The sequence below is a fragment of the Oncorhynchus mykiss genome, chromosome 5 (genome assembly GCF_057628025.1).
Source record: "Oncorhynchus mykiss isolate SJ-2025 chromosome 5, ASM5762802v1, whole genome shotgun sequence".
NCBI classification, from domain to species: Eukaryota; Metazoa; Chordata; class Actinopteri; order Salmoniformes; family Salmonidae; genus Oncorhynchus; species Oncorhynchus mykiss.
In genome coordinates, this window is record NC_143026.1 from 69,551,373 (window position 1) to 69,573,359 (window position 21,987).

Here is a 21,987-nt window from a genome sequence, read left to right on the forward strand (position 1 = left end):
TTTTGGTTTGGTTCAGATTATTTTGACTTGAAATCATATTGTTTTGGAAGATGTTCGAAATATGTTTTTCGTGTGTGTGAATGATGACTAACCTATTAAACTGGGGATGTTTAGTCACGGCTCCTAACGAGAGTTTGCACACGAAGCACGTGTAACCCAGTGAATAATTTAACCAGCTATGAATTATGGGCTGAAAATGAGGAGCTCCTGATTTCTCCGTTATGCATTCTTTAAACATGTGCATTGCACGCTGATAGGATACACACTGTGAGTGGAACAAGTCTTTTCTGCTCGTTATCGCCCTACCATTTCTGTTGGGGAATTTCTCCCTGACTCCCTGGACAGTCACTCTGTTCAGGTACAGTGCATAGTGAAAGTCTACACAGCCATTGCAGTCTTCACTTTTTGCTGCCTTAAAATTAAATACAAAAGGCAAATTATTTATATTTTTTGATAAATGTTGTTCATCTTATTAAAAACGATTCACAGCTGTAATGGCTGCCAAAGGTGCTTCCACCAAGTAGTACATCTGGGGTGTGAAGACTGCTGCACAATGAAGACATTTGTTTTTCATTTTTTTTCACATTTGCAACATTTTCTATAATTTTTCTTCCACTTTGAAAATGGGGAGTAGATTGTGTAGATCGGTAGGAAAAATTATCAAATTTATTTCTGGGGAACAATTTAAGTTCCTCTCTGATTTGTTTTCAATTAAAACGATCAAAAACAAACAGAGCAATTTTTCAAGCAAGACTGTCTGGGTGTTCTGAGTGGGGAGGGGAAAACAGAAAATTAGCTCTTATTGGCAGAGAGGTTTGGAACACTTTCTTATTGATTTGTTAATTTACTGCATGGTGAGGAAATTGTGTTTTTGACTGCACTGGGCCTTTTTAAGGTAGCAAAATGTGCAAGGGGTGTGTAGACTTTTACTAGCGACTGTATTGTTCTGTGTAATTCATGGAAAGGCACCAGACCAGGCTGATGTTTCTCAGTCTGTGTGTGGGGAGCTACTCCTCTGGTTCCCTGCTCCCCAGGACAGGGGAAACAGAGTGCTGGTTCAGTGGCGACGGGGAGGGGGACAGACGCGTCTGAAAACCTCTCTGGATTCCTCCTCCTCCATCCCTGAAGAGCGATTGGAGCCAGAGCGTTGCATGCCTGAAAAGCACCACAGCATAACACTACTACAGGAGCATCTCTCCAGAGGGCCTACTTTATCAAAGAGAACCATTTCTTTGTGTTGCTCCTCCTGCGTTTACAGGAATATCACAATGTGCCAGTTTAGCTGTGTGTGTCTGACCTACTTTATCTAGTTTCTCTGTCTCAGTGGAGAATCTGACTGATGGAAATGAACTAAGCTATCTAATCTCGGTCTCTGAACGGCTGTCTCCTCTCACCTCACAGGAACCTGGTGAAGAAGTACTGTCCCAAACGCTCCAAAGACGATGAACCTAGGTGAGTAGAGTAGACCCAGTTTCATGAAATAGTTAACCTGTGAGTGGTATCAGCTTTACACCACACACAGGGCCTTCCCACTAGCCAACAAACACGGGCTGCCATGACAACCCAGCACTTTTAAACATTTAATTGCTTCCATAGAATCGAGTAAGAGAGTTAGGGAGTCCTACAGCTGTGTAGGATATCTGGCTCTGAGGTACGGTCACAGTGCTTGGCCACTCCACGGTGACATTATTGGCTGCTAATGCACAGGAAGGATCTCAAAGGAGAGGACTGGGAGAGGGGGAGAGAGACGCACAGAGCGGGAGCTATGTCAGACTCTGGGTATGTACATAGTCAAGGCTTTAAGGTACACTTATAGCTCATCGCTTGGCAGTAGTACTGTAGACTACTTCATCATTGACCTCAACCCAGAGTCTCTTAGAGCGTTCAGTCAGTCCACTGACCCCTATCAAATCATATCACAGCAAAATCACACTCTACTTGAACAGAGCAATGCACATTCATGAGGCATCAAAGCCAAAGAAATGTAATATTGTAAAAAAAAAAATGCGGAAGAAATAGTGTGGAAATCTACCAAAAAACAATTAAGCATCAACAAATTCAATCCCTTCTAGACAATTTCCTGGACAAAAGGTTACACTGTAAATAGTGAAGGTGTAAACTTGACAGTAGAAAATCTAAATGTTATGTTTGACCTCTCGGCTTCCTTATCAAATTTAAAGCTGACAACCTAAGAAAATTAACAACCATGACCATGATTTGATGATGAATGCAGAAAGAAGTTGAGAAACGTATCCAACCAAAAACATAGCGATCCAGAACCTAAGCTTGACGCCTTCACTATGGTGAATCACTAAAACAATGCAAAAGTACACAATGGAAAAAGAAGGAACAGCACGTCAGAAATCAGCTCAATGTAATAAGAATCCATAGAATCTTACCACTTCTGGGAAAACTCAAAACAAACAACACAAAGGGTTATCTATTCAAAACAGATGTATGGATAAACCACTTCTCCAATATGTTTAGCTCTTTAACCAAGAACAAACAGCAAAAACATATTCAGGCTCAAATGTAAATCTTAGAATCAACTATTAATGACTACCAGAACCCACTGGATTATTGAATGAACTACAGGACAAAATACAAACCTTCCAACCCAAATAGGCCTGTGGAGTTGATAGTATCCTAAATGAAATGATAAAATTATACAGACCACAAATTCCAATTTGGCTATACTTAGAGTTTAACATAATACTCAGCTCTGTCATCTTCCACAGTATTTGGAACCAAGGACTGATCACCCCAATCCACAAAAGGGTTGACACATTTGACCCCCAGATCTACCGGGGGGATATGCGTCAACAGCAACCTTGGGGAATTGCTCTGCATTATCATTAACAGCGGACTCGTACATTCCCTCAGTGAAAACAATGTACTGAGCAAATATCAAATTGGCTTTTTACAAAATTACTGTACGACAGACCACGTATTCACCCTGTACACCCTAATTGACAAACAAGCAAATCAAAACAAAGTCTTCTCATGCTTTGTTGATTTCAAAAAAGCTTTCGACTCCATTTGGCATGAGGGTCTGCTATACAAATTGATGGAAAGTGGTGTTTGGGGAAAAACAAACGACATTATAAAATCCATGTACACAAACAACAAGTGTGAGGTCAAAATTGGCAAAAAACAGAGTAGGCATTTCTTTCCACAGTGCCGGGGGGGGGGGGGGGGGGGGGGTGTGACAGGGATGCAGCTTAAGCCCAAACCCTCTTCAACATTATATACCAACGAATTGGCGAGGGCACTAGAACAGTCTGCAGCACCTGGCCTCACCCTACAAGAATCTGAAGTCAAATGTCTACTGTTTGCTGATGATCTTGCGCTTCTGTCCTCAACCAAGTAGGACTTAGATCTTCTGCACAGATTCTGTCAGACCTGGGCCCTGACAGTGAATCTCAGTAAGACAAAAATAATGGTGTTCCAAAAATGAATACAAATGATATCTAGACACCGTTGACCTAGAGCACACAAACTATACATACCTCGGCCTAAACATCAGCGCCACAGGTAACTTCCACAAAGCTGTGAACAATCTGAGAGACAAGGCAAGAAGGGCCTCCTATGCCATCAAAAGGAACATAAAATTAGACATACCAATTATGATCTGGATCTAAAAATACAATTGAGACTGCATGCAGAATTCTGCTAAAATATCCTCTGTGTGCAACATAAAACACCAAATAATGCATGCAGAGCAGAATTAGCCCGATATCCGCTAATTATCAAAATCCAGAAATGCGCTGTTAAATTCTACAACCTCCTAAAAGGAAGCGATTCCATAACAAAGCCATCACCTACAGAGAAATTAACCTGGGGAAGAGCCCCCTGAGCAAGCTGGTCCTGGTGCTCTGTTCACAAATGCAAATAGAGCCCCAGGACAGTAACATAATTAGACCCAACCAAATCATGAGAAAACAAAAAGATAATTACTTGACACATTGGAAAGAATTGACAAAAAACTGAGAACTAGCATGCTGTTTGGCCCTAAACAGAGAGTACACAGTGGCAGAATACCTGACCACTGTCACTGACCCAAACGTAAGGAAAACATTGACTATGTACAGACTCTGAGCATAGCCTTGCTATTGAGAGAGGCCGCTGTAGGCAGACCTGGCTCTCAAGAGAAGATAGGCTACTTGCACAATGCCCACAAAATGAGGTCGAAACTGAGCTACACTTCCTAACCTCCTGCCAAATGTATGACCATATTAGAGAGACATATTTCCCTCGGATTACACAGATCCACAAATAATTTGGGAAAAAAACAAACCAATTTTGATAAACTACCATATCTATTGGGTGAAATACCACCTGTGTGCCATCACAGCAGCAAGATGTGTGACCTGTTACCACAAGAAAAGGGCAACCAGTGAAGAGCACAAATACATCTTATGTTTATTTATTTTCCCTTTTGTACTTAACATATGTTTCCCATGCCAATAAAGCCCTTGAATTGAGAGACGGAGAGCTGCATTTAGGCTCAGCCTAACAGCACTGATATTTACAGTGGACATATTTAGGACAGGCCATGGTTGGGACAACACCCTCTGAATTCTCTGAAACCATCCCCCTAATGAATTACATTATCCCTGCATCATTTGGCCCTGTGTCCTAACTCCTAACACTGGTGCTATAACAGGACAGGGAGAGGATGGTTGGAGGGAGGGAGTGGGGCTCCTGGGGCCCTCTAAGGGATACATACCATATGTCACAGTCCCTCCTTCTGTGGTCCTTCCTCTGTGGATGTGTGTGGGGGATGGAGGCTTGGGAGAATTCTAATAAAGTGAGATGGTAACATCCTTAAGGCGGAGGTGGGCTTGTTGTCAATCTCGACACCGAGGCCAGTGTTATTGGATTTCCAGCTCCCACTAGGCGTCCTCCTCTGTCTGTGTGGTACACTCAGAGCCTAAATCCAGACTTGACCCATATTGTAGATGTGGCCTTAACCACTGCTATCTAAGGGGTTCACAGCATGGATCTCTCTCTCTCATTCTATCCTAATAAAGTTATCTTGCTAATACCCTGGTTTTCTGTACCCTAGGGCCGAGGCCATGCTTAGATGAAGTGTTGAGTACCCTGACCTGTCCTTTGTGTTCAGGTTCTCGTCGTGCGTGTCATTCTACTCCATCCTGAACGAGCTGAATGACTACGCGGGGCAGAGGGAGGTGGTGGCTGAGGAGATGGGACACAAGGTGTACGGAGAGCTGATGAGGTATTCACAGGACCTCAAGTCAGAGAGGAAACAGGTGAGTGGCTTTGCTAGTAGTGGTACACTACTCCCTGGTAGAACATGCCTTCATTATGTACAGTTTGGTTATTTTGTTTACGCTGTAGTGAGTGCATTATAAATGTGTTTATTGAGATCCTCCTTTGTTGAGTTGTTTGTTTGTGTTTTTGACTCCACAGCACCTCCAGGAGGGCAGGAAGGCCCAGCAGTATCTGGACCAGTGTTGGAAACAGATGGACAATGTGAGAGAAGGGAGGGATAGAGGGAGGGAGGGCCACGGTGGCACAAAGCGCAAAGGGGACAGGGAAAGGAGGGTGTGACACCTCCAGCAGGGACCTGCTCCCCTCCGCCGACTGCCAGACGCCTAGTCCTGCTGGGCTGCATGCAAGAGAGGGCCTAGAGGATTTCCACTTACCTACACAGCGCACACACACTCACACACATTTCACACAGGAAGATACATGCATAAAAAAAGCAAGTGGACAAACACACACTGACGAGAGGAGCATTCCTGCATTTCAGGCCTTTTCAGTCTCCGAGGCTCGATCATCTTTGCAGCTTTTAGGGCTTGTATAATTGCAGCCAGCTACAGCTGAGTCTCAGATTGAGAATGGCAGTGTTGTAATGCCTTAGGTATTCCTCTTTGTCACGTAATGCAACACAGATGTTCTGGCAGGAAGAAAGGATATATTTATTTTTAGTTTTTTAGTTATCACTGCTGCCTGTTTAACCACTGCTATCTAAGGGGCTCACAGCATGGATCTCTCTCTCTCATTTTATCCTTACAAAGTTATCTTGCTAATACCCTGGCATGATAAGTGTTTTGCTCTCCCATCTATGGCCTGTAGAAATGGGACAGAGTTGCCGGATTGACTCTCGGGTTTTGAGAAGAGGTCAACTGGTCTTCTAGTAATCTCAATCTCCCATTTGACTTTGTTAGAGTAAGAAAAAGTTTGAGCGGGAGTGCAAGGAGGCAGAGAAATCACAGATCAGCTATGACCGGTTAGACAACGACATCAACGCCACCAAGTCAGAGGTAGAAAAGGTAAGTCCTGACCTGGCTTGAGACATGACATGTACACTACCTACACTCATACACCTCAGAGGTTGGGATTTGCTGTCTATATTGAGTGGTCCTGAATTCTCCCTCTTATCCACTGCAGGCAAAGTCCCAGTTGTACCTGCGCACACACTCGGCAGACGAGAGTAAGAACGAGTACGCTGCTCAGCTGCAGAACTTTAACGGGGAACAGTGGAAACATTTCAACGTGGCCATTCCACAGATATTCAAGGTAAGCCACAGTCAGCCATTCTTCTCCAGGCTTCAACTTCTCTCTTGTCCCCTATTGGCCTGACAGATGGAAATCTGAGCTCGGATTGCCTAACAGGAAACCAGAAGGTCAGAGATCATTGTGTGTTTTCCGACCTCTCCAGAACCTGCAGGACATGGACGAGAGGCGGACAGTGAAGCTGGGAGAGACGTACCGGAGCTTTGCCGACGTGGAGCGCAGAGTCGTCCCCATTATCTCAAAGTGTCTGGAGGGTATGGTGACTGCGGCCAAGGCTGTGGACCAACGCAAGGTGGGTCTGGAGGATGGTACACCTGCATTATATAGCATTGTGCTCTATAGTTTGAGGTAGGGTGTACACCAGACTATCCTTTACCACAGTGCACGGAGCGGAGGCAGCACGTGGCATGGGTGGAGCAGGACCAGGACCAGTAGTTAGTCATCCACCCAGCAGCCAGGCCAGTGGTGAGGCAATTGCTCCCTGGGCTCTATTAAAGCCAGCCTCTGGCCTCAGCCTCCACCAGTGTTTGTGTGGCATGACTGGTACTGGCACTCTCCTCTCTCCTCCCCACCCACAGGCCTACAGGCTGTTGCTGCTGCTGGAGGCAGCTGAGCAGAGCTGCTCCCCACTCTGTGTGACATGTTTTCATTTGCTTCTTATTTATGCACTCAACGTGTGGTTTCTACCAGGGGCTGGGCTGTGGAGTACACTGCTGTCATGATATCCCAGAAAACATCATTTTAAAGAAATGTCAGTTGGTAATGTTTAATGTTCACTATCATTCTTTCTCTTCTTTCTCTTCTTTCTTTCTCTTCTTTCTCTTCTTTCTTTCTTACAGGACTCAGCGATTGTAGTGGAGTCGTTTAAGTCAGGCTTTGAGCCTCCAGGGGACTACCCGTTTGAGGACTATAGTCAGAACCTCTCCCGGACAGGCTCAGACAACACCATCAGCACCCCCAAGAATGAGGGGGGGGTCAAGCCAGACCCCAAACACTCCATCAGCAAAACAGCCAAGAACAAACTGTGGCTCTTTGGGAAAAAGCCGAAGGTGAGAGATCTGTCATCACTTAATACTAACACATTCTCTCATTGTTTCAGTGTTAAATAACTTGTATTTATCTTTCTATGTTTTTCTGTCATAACAGAGTGCACTGGTAGGTTTATACAATCGTCGGCTAACACCCTTTCTGTTGACTTACGGTAACTGGGTTTTGTAACAGTCACCTAGATCTAACATTTTCTACTCCATAACATCAGTCACTACACTTTGACCTACCAAAGGCCAAATTGTCTCTCTGTTAATCTATAACTTTTGGGGGGTTTGTGTTTTTCAGATGACTTTAGTCCGTTGAAGGAGGTGTTGGTGCTCATATTGCCTCTGATTTGCCTGCTCTTGTTTTGTCCATTGTTGTCTCTCACCTGAGGTTCTCTCAAATGTCATCTTGCTTAACTGGAGTTTCTCCTGCTGAGATGTGTTTTGTGGGATAATATGTTGAACCACTTTATTTATTTATTTTATTTTTATTTTACCTTTATTTAACCAGGTAGGCAAGTTGAGAACAAGTTCTCATTTACAATTGCGACCTGGCCAAGATAAAGCAAAGCAGTTCGACAGATACAACAACACAGAGTTACACATGGAGTAAAACAAACATACAGTCAATAATAAAGTATAAACAAGTCTATATACAATGTGAGCAAATGAGGTGAGAAGGGAGGTGAAGGCAAAAAAAAAAAAAAAAAAAAAAAAAAAAAAAAAAAAAAGGCTTGATAATCACTTTTATATAGAAACAACACCATGAGTTTCTGTTCAATCATTACAACATTACAATATGCTCCAAGTCTATTTCCTATATTTGCCAGTGACCCCATAGCTTTCTGTCTGTCTGAAATGAGAACGGTCAAACCCAGGATAGCGTCTTTCAGGGGTCTTAAACGAAGGGTAAGACTAAGAGCATGTCAATGTGTTTGGGTTTGCAGTGATTTACCTTTCTCTCTTTCTCTTTCTTTCTCTCTCTCTTTCTCTCTCTCTCTTTCTTCTCACCTCTTCTCTGATGTTTAATCAGGTTGTTTTTCACTAGTTAGGATCAGGGGTATGTTGAAATCACAGGATTCAGATGTCATGATTGAGTCTGTGTCTAGTGTGAATTGTAGGAAGTGATATTGAAACTGTAGGTGGTATATGGATGGGGTGGTAGTGGTGAAATGTAGGAAGCGATATTGAAACTGTAGGTGGTATATGGATGGGGTGGTAGTGGTGAAATGTAGGAAGCGATATTGAAACTGTAGGTGGTATATGGATGGGGTGGTAGTGGTGAAATGTAGGAAGCGATATTGAAACTGTAGGTGGTATATGGATGGGGTGGTAGTGGTGAAATGTAGGAAGTGATATTGAAACTGTAGGTGGTATATGGATGGGGTGGTAGTGGTGAAATGTAGGAAGTGATATTGAAACTGTAGGTGGTATATGGATGGGGTGGTAGTGGTGAAATGTAGGAAGCGATATTGAAACTGTAGGTGGTATATGGATGGGGTGGTAGTGGTGAAATGTAGGAAGCGATATTGAAACTGTAGGTGGTATATGGATGGGGTGGTAGTGGTGAAATGTAGGAAGTGATATTGAAACTGTAGGTGGTATATGGATGGGGTGGTAGTGGTGAATTGTAGGAAGTGATATTGAAACTGTAGGTGGTATATGGATGGGGTGGTAGTGGTGAATTGTAGGAAGTGATATTGAAACTGTAGGTGGTATATGGATGGGGTGGTAGTGGTGAAATGTAGGAAGTGATATTGAAACTGTAGGTGGTATATGGATGGGGTGGTGGGGGTGAAATGTAGGAAGCGATATTGAAACTGTAGGTGGTATATGGATGGGGTGGTAGTGGTGAAATGTAGGAAGCGATATTGAAACTGTAGGTGGTATATGGATGGGGTGGTAGTGGTGAAATGTAGGAAGTGATATTGAAACTGTAGGTGGTATATGGATGGGGTGGTAGTGGTGAAATGTAGGAAGCGATATTGAAACTGTAGGTGGTATATGGATGGGGTGGTAGTGGTGAAATGTAGGAAGCGATATTGAAACTGTAGGTGGTATATGGATGGGGTGGTAGTGGTGAATTGTAGGAAGTGATATTGAAACTGTAGGTGGTATATGGATGGGGTGGTAGTGGTGAAATGTAGGAAGTGATATTGAAACTGTAGGTGGTATATGGATGGGGTGGTAGTGGTGAATTGTAGGAAGTGATATTGAAACTGTAGGTGGTATATGGATGGGGTGGTAGTGGTGAAATGTAGGAAGTGATATTGAAACTGTAGGTGGTATATGGATGGGGTGGTAGTGGTGAATTGTAGGAAGTGATATTGAAACTGTAGGTGGTATATGGATGGGGTGGTAGTGGTGAATTGTAGGAAGCGATATTGAAACTGTAGGTGGTATATGGATGGGGTGGTAGTGGTGAAATGTAGGAAGTGATATTGAAACTGTAGGTGGTATATGGATGGGGTGGTAGTGGTGAATTGTAGGAAGCGATATTGAAACTGTAGGTGGTATATGGATGGGGTGGTGGGGGTGACATGTCGATGTGACATGAAGGTTAACTGTATTGTACCTCGTCATGCGCCACCCAATATACTGTATGATGGCTACACAGTCTAATGAATGACACAAGGTAGTATTACCGGACCAGACCATTGATTGTGTGTCACCCCTGTGTGTCTCATTGGTTTCTGGCTGAAGGACCTGGTTTAATTTCCTTAATGGATGGCTGAGGTGATTCATGGTGTGTCTGCAGTAAAGAGACAGACTTCCTGGAAACAACCCTCTCTCTGTGCTCAAAATTGCATCGCATCATCTAGAAGGGGCTTTTAAAATGTCAACTGGTTTTTAGTATACCTTGAGAACAGTGTATTCTCCTTGGAGGATAGCCTTTCCGATACATGATACAACACATTATGTGCAGAATCATTCAATCACTGAATATAAATAACACCGATTATGTAACATTGTGACAAGTATAACTTCACCCAGATTGAGACACTAAACATGCTCATCAGATTGTGCCTACTTCTGTCCTTAACGTTTTTGGGTAACTTTGTTCCAAACAGAAAATAGCCACACCCTTGTGATAGTTTGATGCTGTGCGGTTAGGTACCATGGTAACCTACATGAGCCACATACATGTTGACAACCTTTTTTGGGGGTCTTTTTTTCTATTGGCCTTTTTTAACACCGTGGTCAGTGGTGTGATGTCTCCACTGCCAGAGCTAGTTGTGCATATTTGTCCCATCTAGTGGAGTTCTATAGCACATGTCTAGTGTTACAGACAGTTCTTGAGTGAGGTTTTCAAAACTATTCTTTCCCTGGTCTCTCCTACTGTCATTCTCTTGGTTCTTGCTGTGGAAAGGTTTCTAGAGCCCATGAGTGACTGTCATTTTGACTAGACAGTATACTGATGTGATTTCAGGCTCCATCACTGGAGGACTTCAGCCATCTGCCTCCTGAACAGAGACGCAAGAGGCTCCAGGCTCGGATAGACGAGCTCAGCAAAGAACTACAGAAAGAGGTGGACCAAAGGTAGGCCATTGGAACACTTTAACGCTGCATTCTATCTTATATATTGCCCATGTTTCTGCTCCATTAGTATTTCAGTGCCATTTGTTAAATTGTTTGCGTACAATGTTTTCCCATTGTAACTGTGTATCCAGAGATGCACTGAACAAGATGAAGGATGTGTATGAGAAGAACCCTCAGATGGGCGACCCCCAGAGTCTCCAGCCCAAGATATCAGAGACCATGTGCAACATGGAGAAACTGCGCTCTGAGATCCACAAGAATGAGGTAGGTCTTCCCAGCCAAGAGCCCTGGAGCCCCAACCAGAGAGCAGAGGGTAGGGGAATGGAGGGGAGCCTTCACAGCACATCTGGAGACATGGTGACTGGGCTGAGGTTTACAGTGTGGAGTTAGCCCCCTCTGGGGGATGACTATATACACTGCTTCTCTTTGTCAACAGCACACTGAGTAGAACAGGATATGACTGCCAGAGTACAGTATGTGAGCGGAGCGTGCCCAATTTGACTGGAGCGCGGAACTAGATTCCCGAAGGCTGGAGCGTCAGCCTTCTCGCCCGCTCCAGTACCGCTCACTTCACGAGCTCAGGGCATGCCCGTCCCAGCATGCATTTGTAGTCTACTTGTGTGCTGCTATCCCCTTGCTTTAGCTACTGTCATCAAGTATGCTAAATATTTTCATAAAGAAACTGATAAAACACACAAAATCAAGGTGACTTACAAAGATGAGGAGGATAGAGCAAGAGAGGGAGTGTGGCGATGAACTAAAGAATCATTGTGGAATCTGAAAAGACACATATCCCAAAAGCATGATGGTGTACTTACTACGTGCACATGTTAAAAGAAAGGAACGAGGTGGGTAGATAACTGTGTCACTGTAGCAAAGTATTTATACACTAAGAATAAGATCACTTAAAAGTTTAGTTAAGAGAACAAAAATTATCTATACAATAGGCCATAATTGAATTTGGCCCAATAGGCCTGGCATATTCCCAATTTCAAGGAGCTTTCTGTTTTTGATTGGGTTATTTTGCCTAAAACCCTTTAGACCTACCTATAGAAAAAAAAAAGCAACTCTGCATCTCTGCTCAGCCTGGCAAGAGTGGACAAAAGGGTGTTTAGCATCCCCAGTGGCTCTGCAAGCACGGTGAGGATATTCTCCGCTGGTGGCCTGCTCTCCAGGCACCATCGTATGAGCCTGAAGCCACACACTGGTCAAACTCGTGTTTCTAAAAATCAAATCAAAGGCACTGTCAGTTATAAGGCATTTTTAGTTTAATTTGTGTTTCATTCTACGTAAGTCACAGCCTAAATGTGCAATTTCTAGACCCCACTGATTTAATACGACAAAACGTTTAACTGCTGAGCGCTTTATGTCCCTGCCAGCCTATTGTTTCACACTCGCAAATGCTTCACAATGTATTCCTTTGTAGGCTATAGCCTTGAAATATTCTAGCCTAAATAATACATTTCCTTCTTAGGCTACCTGTCTGCTCCGGACCCGTTCAGTGTTTTTATGCTGTTTAATATGACATGTAGCCTATTTGAAATGATGAGCGCTTCTTACAGTCACCTTTTCATGTTTATTCAAATACTTTTCATTCAAATCTTATGGTTTGGTTTCAATACTTCAAAACCAAATGGTAGGTCCATGTCGTCACAGATGGGTGATAGATGGGTGTTGTTTCAATTGTGATTTTAATGAATGGAGCACGTTTGGAGCGGAAGTTTGTTTTGTTTTATCCTGTGAGAGGAGCGGTTGGAAAGGACGTGGAGCAGCACCAGCACCCCTCCATGAATGATGAGCACCAGCACCGCTCCATGAATGATGAGCACCAGCACCGCTCCATGAATGATGAGCACCAGCACCGCTCCATGAATGATGAGCACCAGCACCGCTCCATGAATGATGAGCACCAGCACCGCTCCATGAATGATGAGCACCAGCACCGCTCCATGAATGATGAGCACCAGCACCGCTCCATGAATGATGAGCACCAGCACCGCTCCATGAATGATGAGCACCAGCACCGCTCCATGAATGATGAGCACCAGCACCGCTCCATGAATGATGAGCACCAGCACCGCTCCATGAATGATGAGCACCAGCACCGCTCCATGAATGATGAGCAGGTTTCCCCACCGCTCAACTCTGTTCACATGCTCTGATGGCTGCTTGGATCTTCAGGGGGTTCCATCTACTACACTATATTGAAAGACTGGCTGAATGATGGCATATCAAGGAAAGGAATGAGTGTATCCACCGTGGGGTTGTGAACAGCAGTATGACTGTTCTATGACGGATTCTCCCGTTGTTAATTTCCTCTCTCACTCTCACTCTCTCATACTCAGAGCTGGCTGTCGGAGGTGGAGGGGAAAGTGAGCACCAGAGGAGACCGAAGACCCAGTGCTGATGTCAACCATCACGCCCCCCACGGCAGAGAGAGGTCAGAGGGCACACAAACACACGAGGAGTGGTATAGATCCTATCATGCGTAGTAGGGAGTCATTGTAGTGAAACGGGTGCCAATAGGCCATAGCGTTAAAAAGATCCACATTCACCAGATGTCTTTGTATAGATATAGAATGACACACATTCTAGTTATGTCTGTCTTAGAATACTTAACATGGGTGGTGTCGTAATCATTTTCTGTAAAGGAACATGACTCAGTCACAGACTGACTGGAGCAGAATCCTACAGCTTGCAACTCACCGAAAGTTCGGTGAAAAGCTTGAGCTGGCACACACCCAAAAAGGTTAGTAGAGGTACCTGTTAAATCCACTTATATCAGTGTAGAAGAAGGGGAGGAGACATGTTAAAGAAGGATTTTTCAACCTTGAGACAATCAAGACATGGATTGTGTATGTGTGCCATAAAAAGGGTAAATGGACAAGATTAATTGAAGTGCCTTTGAACAGGGTGTGGCAGTAGGTGCAAGGCACACTGGGGTCGTGTCTGGACTATCATTAAATGTGAAGACTTATCTATGTCAAATCAGTTCTCTAGCTTTAATTATTACGTGATTAAACTAATCATGTAAACATTAACTAGGAAGTCGGGGCACCACCAAAAATGTTGATTACAACGTTATAATTTTCCGAATATAACTCTTCAGGGTTATGTCGCTGTTGTTTTCTCTTTTGAAATCCTCAATCGTCCTGTAGAGTTCATCAGTCTCTGGTTAACAATGTCACAATGTCTTTTGTAGTTGGTTGGATTGGATACTTCAGAGTACCATTTGGAAATGTTCTCATAGGATAGATGCTTCGGAGGTTGTCGGTATTTCTAGCTGCAGACTAGTAATTTGTGTCGTCTAGAATTTGCTCTTATTCTGTAGTGATCGATAGTCTCGAGTTTAACCATTTCCAGCCATGTAGCCAAAACTACAGCTGTATGGTCTCTGTGGCCTATAGAATTGTAGCCATTCCAACGTGGGGACTCTGTCTCGGCGTTCTCTTACTTAATGTATGTTTCGTAGGAATGGGTTTTATACACTTCAGAGAAAAGGGCGATCCATGACGCCGACATAATGTCTATGCTCACGTGGGCCTGCTTACTGACCTGGTTAACTTTTTTATATGCAAACCCATATTTTCTAATTTAGAAGGTTAACATCACATTACATATTTTCACAAATAGTTTTATGTTTAATCACATACGTTTCACAATATTTAGATATAAACCTGACAGCTGGGAAATTTACACTTTTAAGAGATACAGTTATTTGTGTTTCCTGTCCTTCATGAGATCACCAAATGAAACACACTCAGCATGACTATCCCTTTAGTGTCCACGGACAATTCCCACATTCTCAAAAATATCAATATTGTTTAGTTCTCCCATTTTGGGGATTAGGAGTTTTCAATGAAGAGAAGCTCTTTCTACCAGGTATTTATGACCTGTCTTAAAGTCATAAAACTTGTGGTGGGGAGAGTGAGAGAGAAGGTAGGAGCCACGGTATACACCCTCAAAAGGCCACGTCGTGACACCGGTTATAGCGTGTCAAGAAATGCAATGCTACTGGGTTTTTCACACTCAACCGTTTCCTGTCTGTATCAAGAATGGTCCACCACCCAAAGGACATCCGGCCCTGTGGAACCCTTTAAACACTTTGTAATCCATGCCTGATGAATTTAGGCTGTTCTGAGGGCAAAGGGGGTGCAACTCAATATTAGGAAAGTGTTTCTAATGTTTGGTACTCAGTTAAAATCTTCCTGTAATTTATTGGGTAAACCACCAACGTTTTGGCATCATAGTGCCTTCTTCAAGGTTATCATGAGTTCACCCATCTAAACCTGAGTGGCTGAGATGGAACTGACTCTCTCATCCTTCCCTTCTCTTCATCCTCTCTTCTCCTCCTCTCTTCATCCAGCCCTGAGGGCAGTTACACCGACGTCCCCAACCAGGAGCACCGCAGCCCCCCTCACCAGCCAGACCCCCGACAGGCCCACCAGCCAGACGAGTTTGATGATGAGTTTGACGATGACGACCCGCTCCCAGTCATTGGCCACTGCAAAGCACTCTACTCCTTTAACGGTACAGCACAGCAGAGCCAGTGATGCTCTCTGCATTTCACTGGCTCACTGTGTGTAGTGACAGTAATAGTGGTGGGCGTTCTGACTAGTGGAGCAGTATTTAGTATTTGCGTGAATATGAAATGTGACGCGCTATTCCTGTACAGTGTGATTCTTTCCCTGTGTGCAAACAGTATGCCTCTGTTGTGTTGTGCTGTTGACCCCCAGGTCAGAACGAGGGAACGCTGTTGATGAAGGAGAACGAGGTGCTGTACATCATCGAGGAGGACAAGGGTGACGGCTGGACGCGAGCCAGGAAGCAGAGCGGAGAGGAGGGCTATGTGCCCACGTCCTACGTGGAGATCGCCATGGAGAAGAACAGCAAAGGTGCAGTCACCTACATCTGATCTGACCACCTGCATGGACTCCTATATCATATCCCCTCTTCCTCCTCTGGGGATTGTTGGTCAGAACAGCAGCCCCTCTTCTTTGTTCACTGTGTGAGCTCACGACAAACAAACACAACAGACATCCTGGTAGTGTAGTGACCTCCCTGTACAGGAGCTCTGTACCAATGAATTAAGCCATGTGTGTCTGTATGAGGACGTATCCATAGCCCCGCTGTGGCAAGGGGACTCCTCCCCCACTTAAGGCAGATTATTGTATTTAATATTTCAGAAGTGATTTGTGTTATGTTTGTTTTTAGTTCATGTGTCTTTTGTTTTTAGAAGGAGATGTTGTAATGCTCTACTGGTTTTTAGTTGTCAGTGGTGACAGATTTGGAAAATAGAAAAAGAAACTTACCTGTTTTACTTTTGTATGGTCTTATATGTGTTATCTGTTGTGAGTCTCATATGTGAAGTGATCTGCTCCACCTATTTAAGACAGGAATGGAGTTAAACAGTCCTGGTAAGGACTGGCTTGTTTTGTGCCTATATGACTCATGCCTCCCACTACCGTACTACTCTTTAAGATAATCGTACACTCTGTCTCTCTTTGTGTGTGTGTCACAACAATGGCACCCTCTGGTGGTCAGGACTATATTACACAGTTGTACTGTCTCTGTCCTAGTGGTGTGGGTGGTGGCAGGTGTCGATGCTCTGTAGCCGGGTCGGTACAGTAACTCCTCTCCTCTCTCTCTCTCCTATTGGACTGCAGATTCCTGAGGGGAGCAGTGTGGCGAGGTCTTTGGTGGAGGGTACATGCTGAGTCTGTTCTGGGTGGGCAGAACAGGGGAGGGGAAAGGCTTGGCAGGTTGCATGTTTGCATGCACACGTCCATGGCCATTAACATGATTCCATAGCAGCAGAGACTCTTGGGATAGTAGCTATGCCTCTGTAGGAGGGGAGCAGTCTTCCTAGACTGTGTCTGCCTAGACACAGCACAGAGTAACCATCCGACTGCAACATAACAGCAGAATCCGGGACCGGGGAGGGGTCTTAGAGCTAGCAGCTTACAACATCATCATTTATAATGAGAGAACTACACTACTACTACACTACTACTACACTACTACTCACCTCTGTATTTCTGTTCCTCAGATAACGTCCAGCACTAACAGCCAGTCTTGTTGTTGCATTGTCATTCTATTGTTGGGAATGCCTGCCTGACTGTGCCACTCTCCTGTGGTCGCCTTACCTTAACGCGCTTCAGCATGTCTGTAACATGAACTGTCATTCCTTCATACAGGACTGGCCATGATGACTGGCTTGGATGTAACTCTGTGGTCGCTCCCGCCGCCCATTCATTCACTTCTAATCTTCCTGTATGTCTTCTTCATTCTTCCACGTTTAGTTTTTTGTGTGCCTTGTTTTTGTTCTAACTGTGTTGATGGAATTGTTCTCATCGTGCTAGTGCGTGTGTGTGTTGAATGTCATCTCTGTCATGGTGTTGTTCAGTAACTCGTGGCACCGCATTCAGTCACTCAGGTCAGTGTAGGATTACACTAGTCACAGACAGCCGGCTTGCCCATCACACTACCCCCTCCTCACTCCGCCCTGCACCAGCACCAGACAAGCGGAAGGCTGGTGGGGTAGTGCAGTGACATCAGCACACCAGCAGAGGGCCTTCCTCCCTCGCCAGTCAGTCACCACTCAAGCTCAGGCCAGGAAACCTGGAGGCTGAGCTAAAACAAACTACAAAGGCCATCCAACAACAACACTCCATGCATTATTTTCCTTAATAATATCTGAGAGAGAGGATGGACCCACTGAGTGCTCTTCCATTACTCTCTGCTGCACGCAAGGACTCCAACCGACTCGGTCTACGCTGGCTTGCTGTGGTGCTGCTCTTGGGCCTGACCGCCACGTCTCTCCTCCTCTGTCTCCGTGGAGCATCCTGGGGCCTCGGTGTGCTGCCATCTCCACACGAATGAGTGTTGCATTACCTTAACGTTCCTCTTTCAAGCGCATATTATATTTCTGATTGTGATGATACATATATTAACATATGTATACATATACCTGTATGTATATATGTAGTTAATTGTATTACTGAATTGTATTAACATCTCTTTTATTTCATACTGAATGTGTTTTTATGGTGACTTTTTATAGGGTTTTAATCAGTCGTACCGTTAGCTCATAGTAACCATGCATTGTTTGTCAGAACATCCTTATGAAGGGATATGATGCACTTTTGCCCTATAGCATTTTTAATGAAATATCAATGAATGAATGAAATGGACTCTGTATGCTACCTTTTGTACAAATGTAAAGTGAGACAGCTGTGACCACTGTTATTATAGGAGGTGTAGAGTTCAGAACTACCACAAAATATAGGAATTTACTGCTTTTGATACTCCTAGTCCTAACCATTTTTAATTCAATTAATTTGGAAGTGAATTTAACTTGCATGATTCCCTTTTTAATTAGTATGAACATAATTGACATGGTGAGAGATCACCATGATCACCCATGTTGCTTAAAACAAAAGATGTAGCTTTTATCAGACTGACACAGGGTTTTACCCTGGCAGGATGTAATATTCCCCTTTTTGCAGTTCATTTGGTGGTCCCACTTTGAAATGCTAATACGATCAGTGATTTAGTTCCTAATAATTACTTAAAAGCTGTGAAAGTTATACCATATGTTCATCTTACTTGAACTGCATCTCTCTCAACTTCCTAGAGACAACCCTAGGTCTTAGACATCCAATGGAGGAACAGATCTTCTTCCTTGATGAATGTGCACTAACTATCACAGATAATGCTGTTTTTAAAATGGAACAGTGCAGGTTATATACACCCTGCGATTCTGTTTAGTTTATCATGTCATTCCGTCGCCTGGATGAGCTCATTTGAATGTTCACTCCTTTTTTGTTGAACTGGTGTATGTTATCAGAAATCAGAACTGGGGGAAAGACATTCCTTTCAGTAGCCTACCGAGGAGCATGAAGGTACATGCTTGACTCAACATATCTGGAGTTCACAGCAAATATTTAAGCGCTGTATATTGGCTACCTGCCTCTATTGTAGGCCTATTCATGTATTGACCCTTGACCCTACTCTACAATATCAACCGATATAGTAATACTGGTTAAATCCCTGATGGACATGTAATTGTTGATCAAAATCAGAAGAGCAAGTCAAGGTTTAAGTTGTTAATGTGTAAGTAGTTGTTTTTTTAATATGAAGTGCGTTAACCCATTCATGTCTGCAGTGTGTGTCTGGCTATCCTCCATCAGTAATAACAAGGATTTTGACACGCTTGTCTCTAATTGCCTAAAACGGTGCTGGACCGGATTGTTGGCACCACAGTGCAAGTGGCCTTCAGTGATGACCCTTTTTGATGCTGGATATGTAGGTTTCTCACTAGCATCCTTAACCAAATGTTATGCCATGAAGGGATTTTCATTTTGGACTGAAACTGAGCTAAATCATATCCATTATGCTGTAGTTCTGATCATTATGCAAAACTTAACAATACGTTTTAAGACTCAGTAATATTCACGCTTCTGGTGGCAAATTCATCTAATGACAGAAAAGTAGATATGAGAATGTCGCTGTTGTCTTATTTTAACATATATTGTAATAACCAATTGCAGTACTTCTATTTCTTCATGTTGTGCACATCTTTTTACTTTTAATGTTGTGAGACACTTTGTGTGGGAAAAAAATCTGTTCTCTCAAATTGTTCTAATAAACAAACACATGAACAAACATTGGCATCTTTTTGAAGACTTCATTAACATCTCTGTATACCTGTCGCAAAACCCTCTGGTTGATGCTTCTTTATAAAACCCTCTTAGGCTTCACTCCCCCCGATCCGAGACATCTACTGCAGCCCTCATCCTCCACATACAACACCCATTCTTGTCAGTAAAAGGTCCCAAAAAGCACACACATCCCTGGGTCACTTGTCTTTTCAGTTCGCTGCGACTGAAAACTTTCGTCTACCTTCTTGCCCTTTTGTGCTTTTGTCTGCCCAATAATGTTTGTACCATGTTTTTGTGCTGCTGGCATGTTGTGTTGTCATGTGTTGCTGCCATGCTATGTTGTTGTCTTTAGGTCTCTCTTTATGTAGTGTTGTCTCATCGTGATGTGTGTCCCAGTCCCCGTCCCCTCATGAGGCCTTTTGGGAAGCCGTCATTTTAAATAAGAATTTGTTCTTAACTGACTTTCCTACTTTAAATCAACTTTTTTTAAATCACAATACGTATGTTGAAACGTATGTGTTCTGAAGTTGCTACTCAGACACCTGCATGTCATTTCTTTGTCTATTTCTTACCACGAGTTCATATCAAGATATTACAATGAATAAGCAGCTATTTACAGGTCAATAATATTTAAGAGGGAAATATATTACACTGTCTAGCATTCACATGCTCACATTAAATATGTACACCTTTTACCATTCAGGATTATCCAGATGAACTCGTATACCGCGACATCTGAGGAACATTGAACATGAAGCAGACAGTTGAAGAACTAGTTAATGTACATGCAGTATATATTCCATAGTATTTTAGACCATATGCGGTAACTGCCTCTTGTATAGCGACCACACGTCGTCCTTTACTTCTGTTTCATCATTTCATGTCCTCTGTCATTTGTTGAACCCTTATAACAAGGGTGTTACATCTCAGTCCCTACTTTAGGGATACATTCATACACCCATTTCTTTCAGAAAGTCTTCTTGGGTCCTCCTCTTGGTCTCCGTGCGGTCAGTGTGTTCTCCTCTCTGCCACATCCACTAGGATGACTACCGCTGCACATACACTGAGCGTAGAAAACATTAGGAACACCTGCCTAACATTGCGCTGCACCCCCTTTCGCCCTCAGAACAGCCTCAATTCATCAGGACTCTACAAGGTGTCGAGAGTGTTCCACAAGGATGCCGGCCCATGTCGACTCCAATGTTTTCCACAGTTGTGTCAAGTTGGCTGGATGTCCTTTGGGTGGTGGACCATTCTTGATGCACACGGGAAACTGAAGAATTGTGAAAAACCCAGCAGAGTTTCAGTTCTTGACACGCACAAACCGGTGCGCATGGCACCTAATACCATTACCCTGTTCAAAGGCACTTATTTTTGGTCTTGCCCATTAACCCTCTGAATAGCACACCTACACAATCCATGTCTTGAGGCTTAAAAATCCTTGAACCTGTCTCCTCCCCTTCATCTACACTGGTTGAAGTGACATCAATAAGGGATCATATCATAGCTTTCACCTGGATTCACATGGTTCGTCTGTCATGGAAAGAGCAGGTGTCCTTAATGTTTTGTACACTCCATGTATATGGTGCAGATCTGTTTTTGCTATCATGCCAACTCCCTTCCACTCATTGTCATTCCATTGGCTTGACAATGACAGCAATGGAGTAGGCAGGAGCACAAACAGATCTTGGACCAGGCTACCCCCCTCCTGCATTACTGAGGGAAATATTTCCCCTTCATAAGAACACACTCAATATCCTGCCACTGCCAGAGAAGAGTTCCAACTGGATCTCAGACACTCTCCCTCCTTTGGGCAGGTTGGGAAATCACAGTAGTCTCGCTATGCAACCCTCTTCCTCGGGCACAGTTTGTCCTCTCTCTTAACCAGCCTGAAAGTCCTTTTACAACCCACCAGTGTTCACTAATACAGTCTGTTTACTACAGGCTCGGTTTAGAGTTCTGTGTGTTTGACCGCTGGCTCCAGCTTTCTGGACAAAGCAGTTAGGATGAGCGTGAACTTGTCGTATCTCTCCGTCTGGTTGACGGCCGCCCCTCTGCTGCCCCACAGCAGACGCAGCTGAAAGTCTGTTTTAAAGATCTCCAGCAGGTCCTCGTCAGCCTGGAAGTCTGCACACAGAAAGAGGAATAAATTATCGTTAGCCTTGTAGCACATCATACCAGCTTAGTCATGCATCTGTTATAGTGTC

The 21,987-nt window shown here is 43.8% G+C and overlaps 2 protein-coding genes across 9 annotated transcripts in view; one reads left to right on the forward strand and one right to left on the reverse strand.

Annotated features, from left to right (window-relative positions):
• LOC110524419 (formin-binding protein 1-like) overlaps window positions 1-19,784 on the forward strand; it is a 43,375-nt gene extending 23,591 nt beyond the window's left edge. For 3 of the 6 annotated variants that reach the window (XM_090235699.1, XM_090235703.1, XM_090235702.1), the window contains 13 exons: window positions 1,402-1,452; window positions 5,126-5,273; window positions 5,434-5,496; window positions 6,195-6,299; window positions 6,418-6,546; window positions 6,689-6,835; window positions 7,383-7,592; window positions 11,008-11,117; window positions 11,249-11,381; window positions 13,463-13,557; window positions 15,484-15,647; window positions 15,854-16,012; window positions 16,784-19,784. In XM_090235699.1, coding sequence (XP_090091825.1) covers window positions 1,402-1,452; window positions 5,126-5,273; window positions 5,434-5,496; window positions 6,195-6,299; window positions 6,418-6,546; window positions 6,689-6,835; window positions 7,383-7,592; window positions 11,008-11,117; window positions 11,249-11,381; window positions 13,463-13,557; window positions 15,484-15,647; window positions 15,854-16,012; window positions 16,784-16,791 — 1,522 coding nt within the window. In that variant the 3' untranslated portion in view covers window positions 16,792-19,784. Of the gene's footprint in view, window positions 1-1,401; window positions 1,453-5,125; window positions 5,274-5,433; window positions 5,497-6,194; window positions 6,300-6,417; window positions 6,547-6,688; window positions 6,836-7,382; window positions 7,593-11,007; window positions 11,118-11,248; window positions 11,382-13,462; window positions 13,558-15,483; window positions 15,648-15,853; window positions 16,425-16,783 lie in introns of those variants that run through there. The other 3 variants (XM_021604022.3, XM_090235700.1, XM_090235701.1) reach the window with 2 other exon arrangements.
• The window catches only part of LOC110524417 (BCAR3 adaptor protein, NSP family member), a 103,814-nt gene continuing 101,058 nt past the window's right edge, over window positions 19,232-21,987 (reverse strand). For all 3 annotated transcript variants that reach the window (XM_090235695.1, XM_021604019.3, XM_021604020.3), the window contains one exon: window positions 19,232-21,907. In XM_090235695.1, coding sequence (XP_090091821.1) covers window positions 21,732-21,907 — 176 coding nt within the window. In that variant the 3' untranslated portion in view covers window positions 19,232-21,731. The remainder of the gene's footprint in view (window positions 21,908-21,987) is intronic.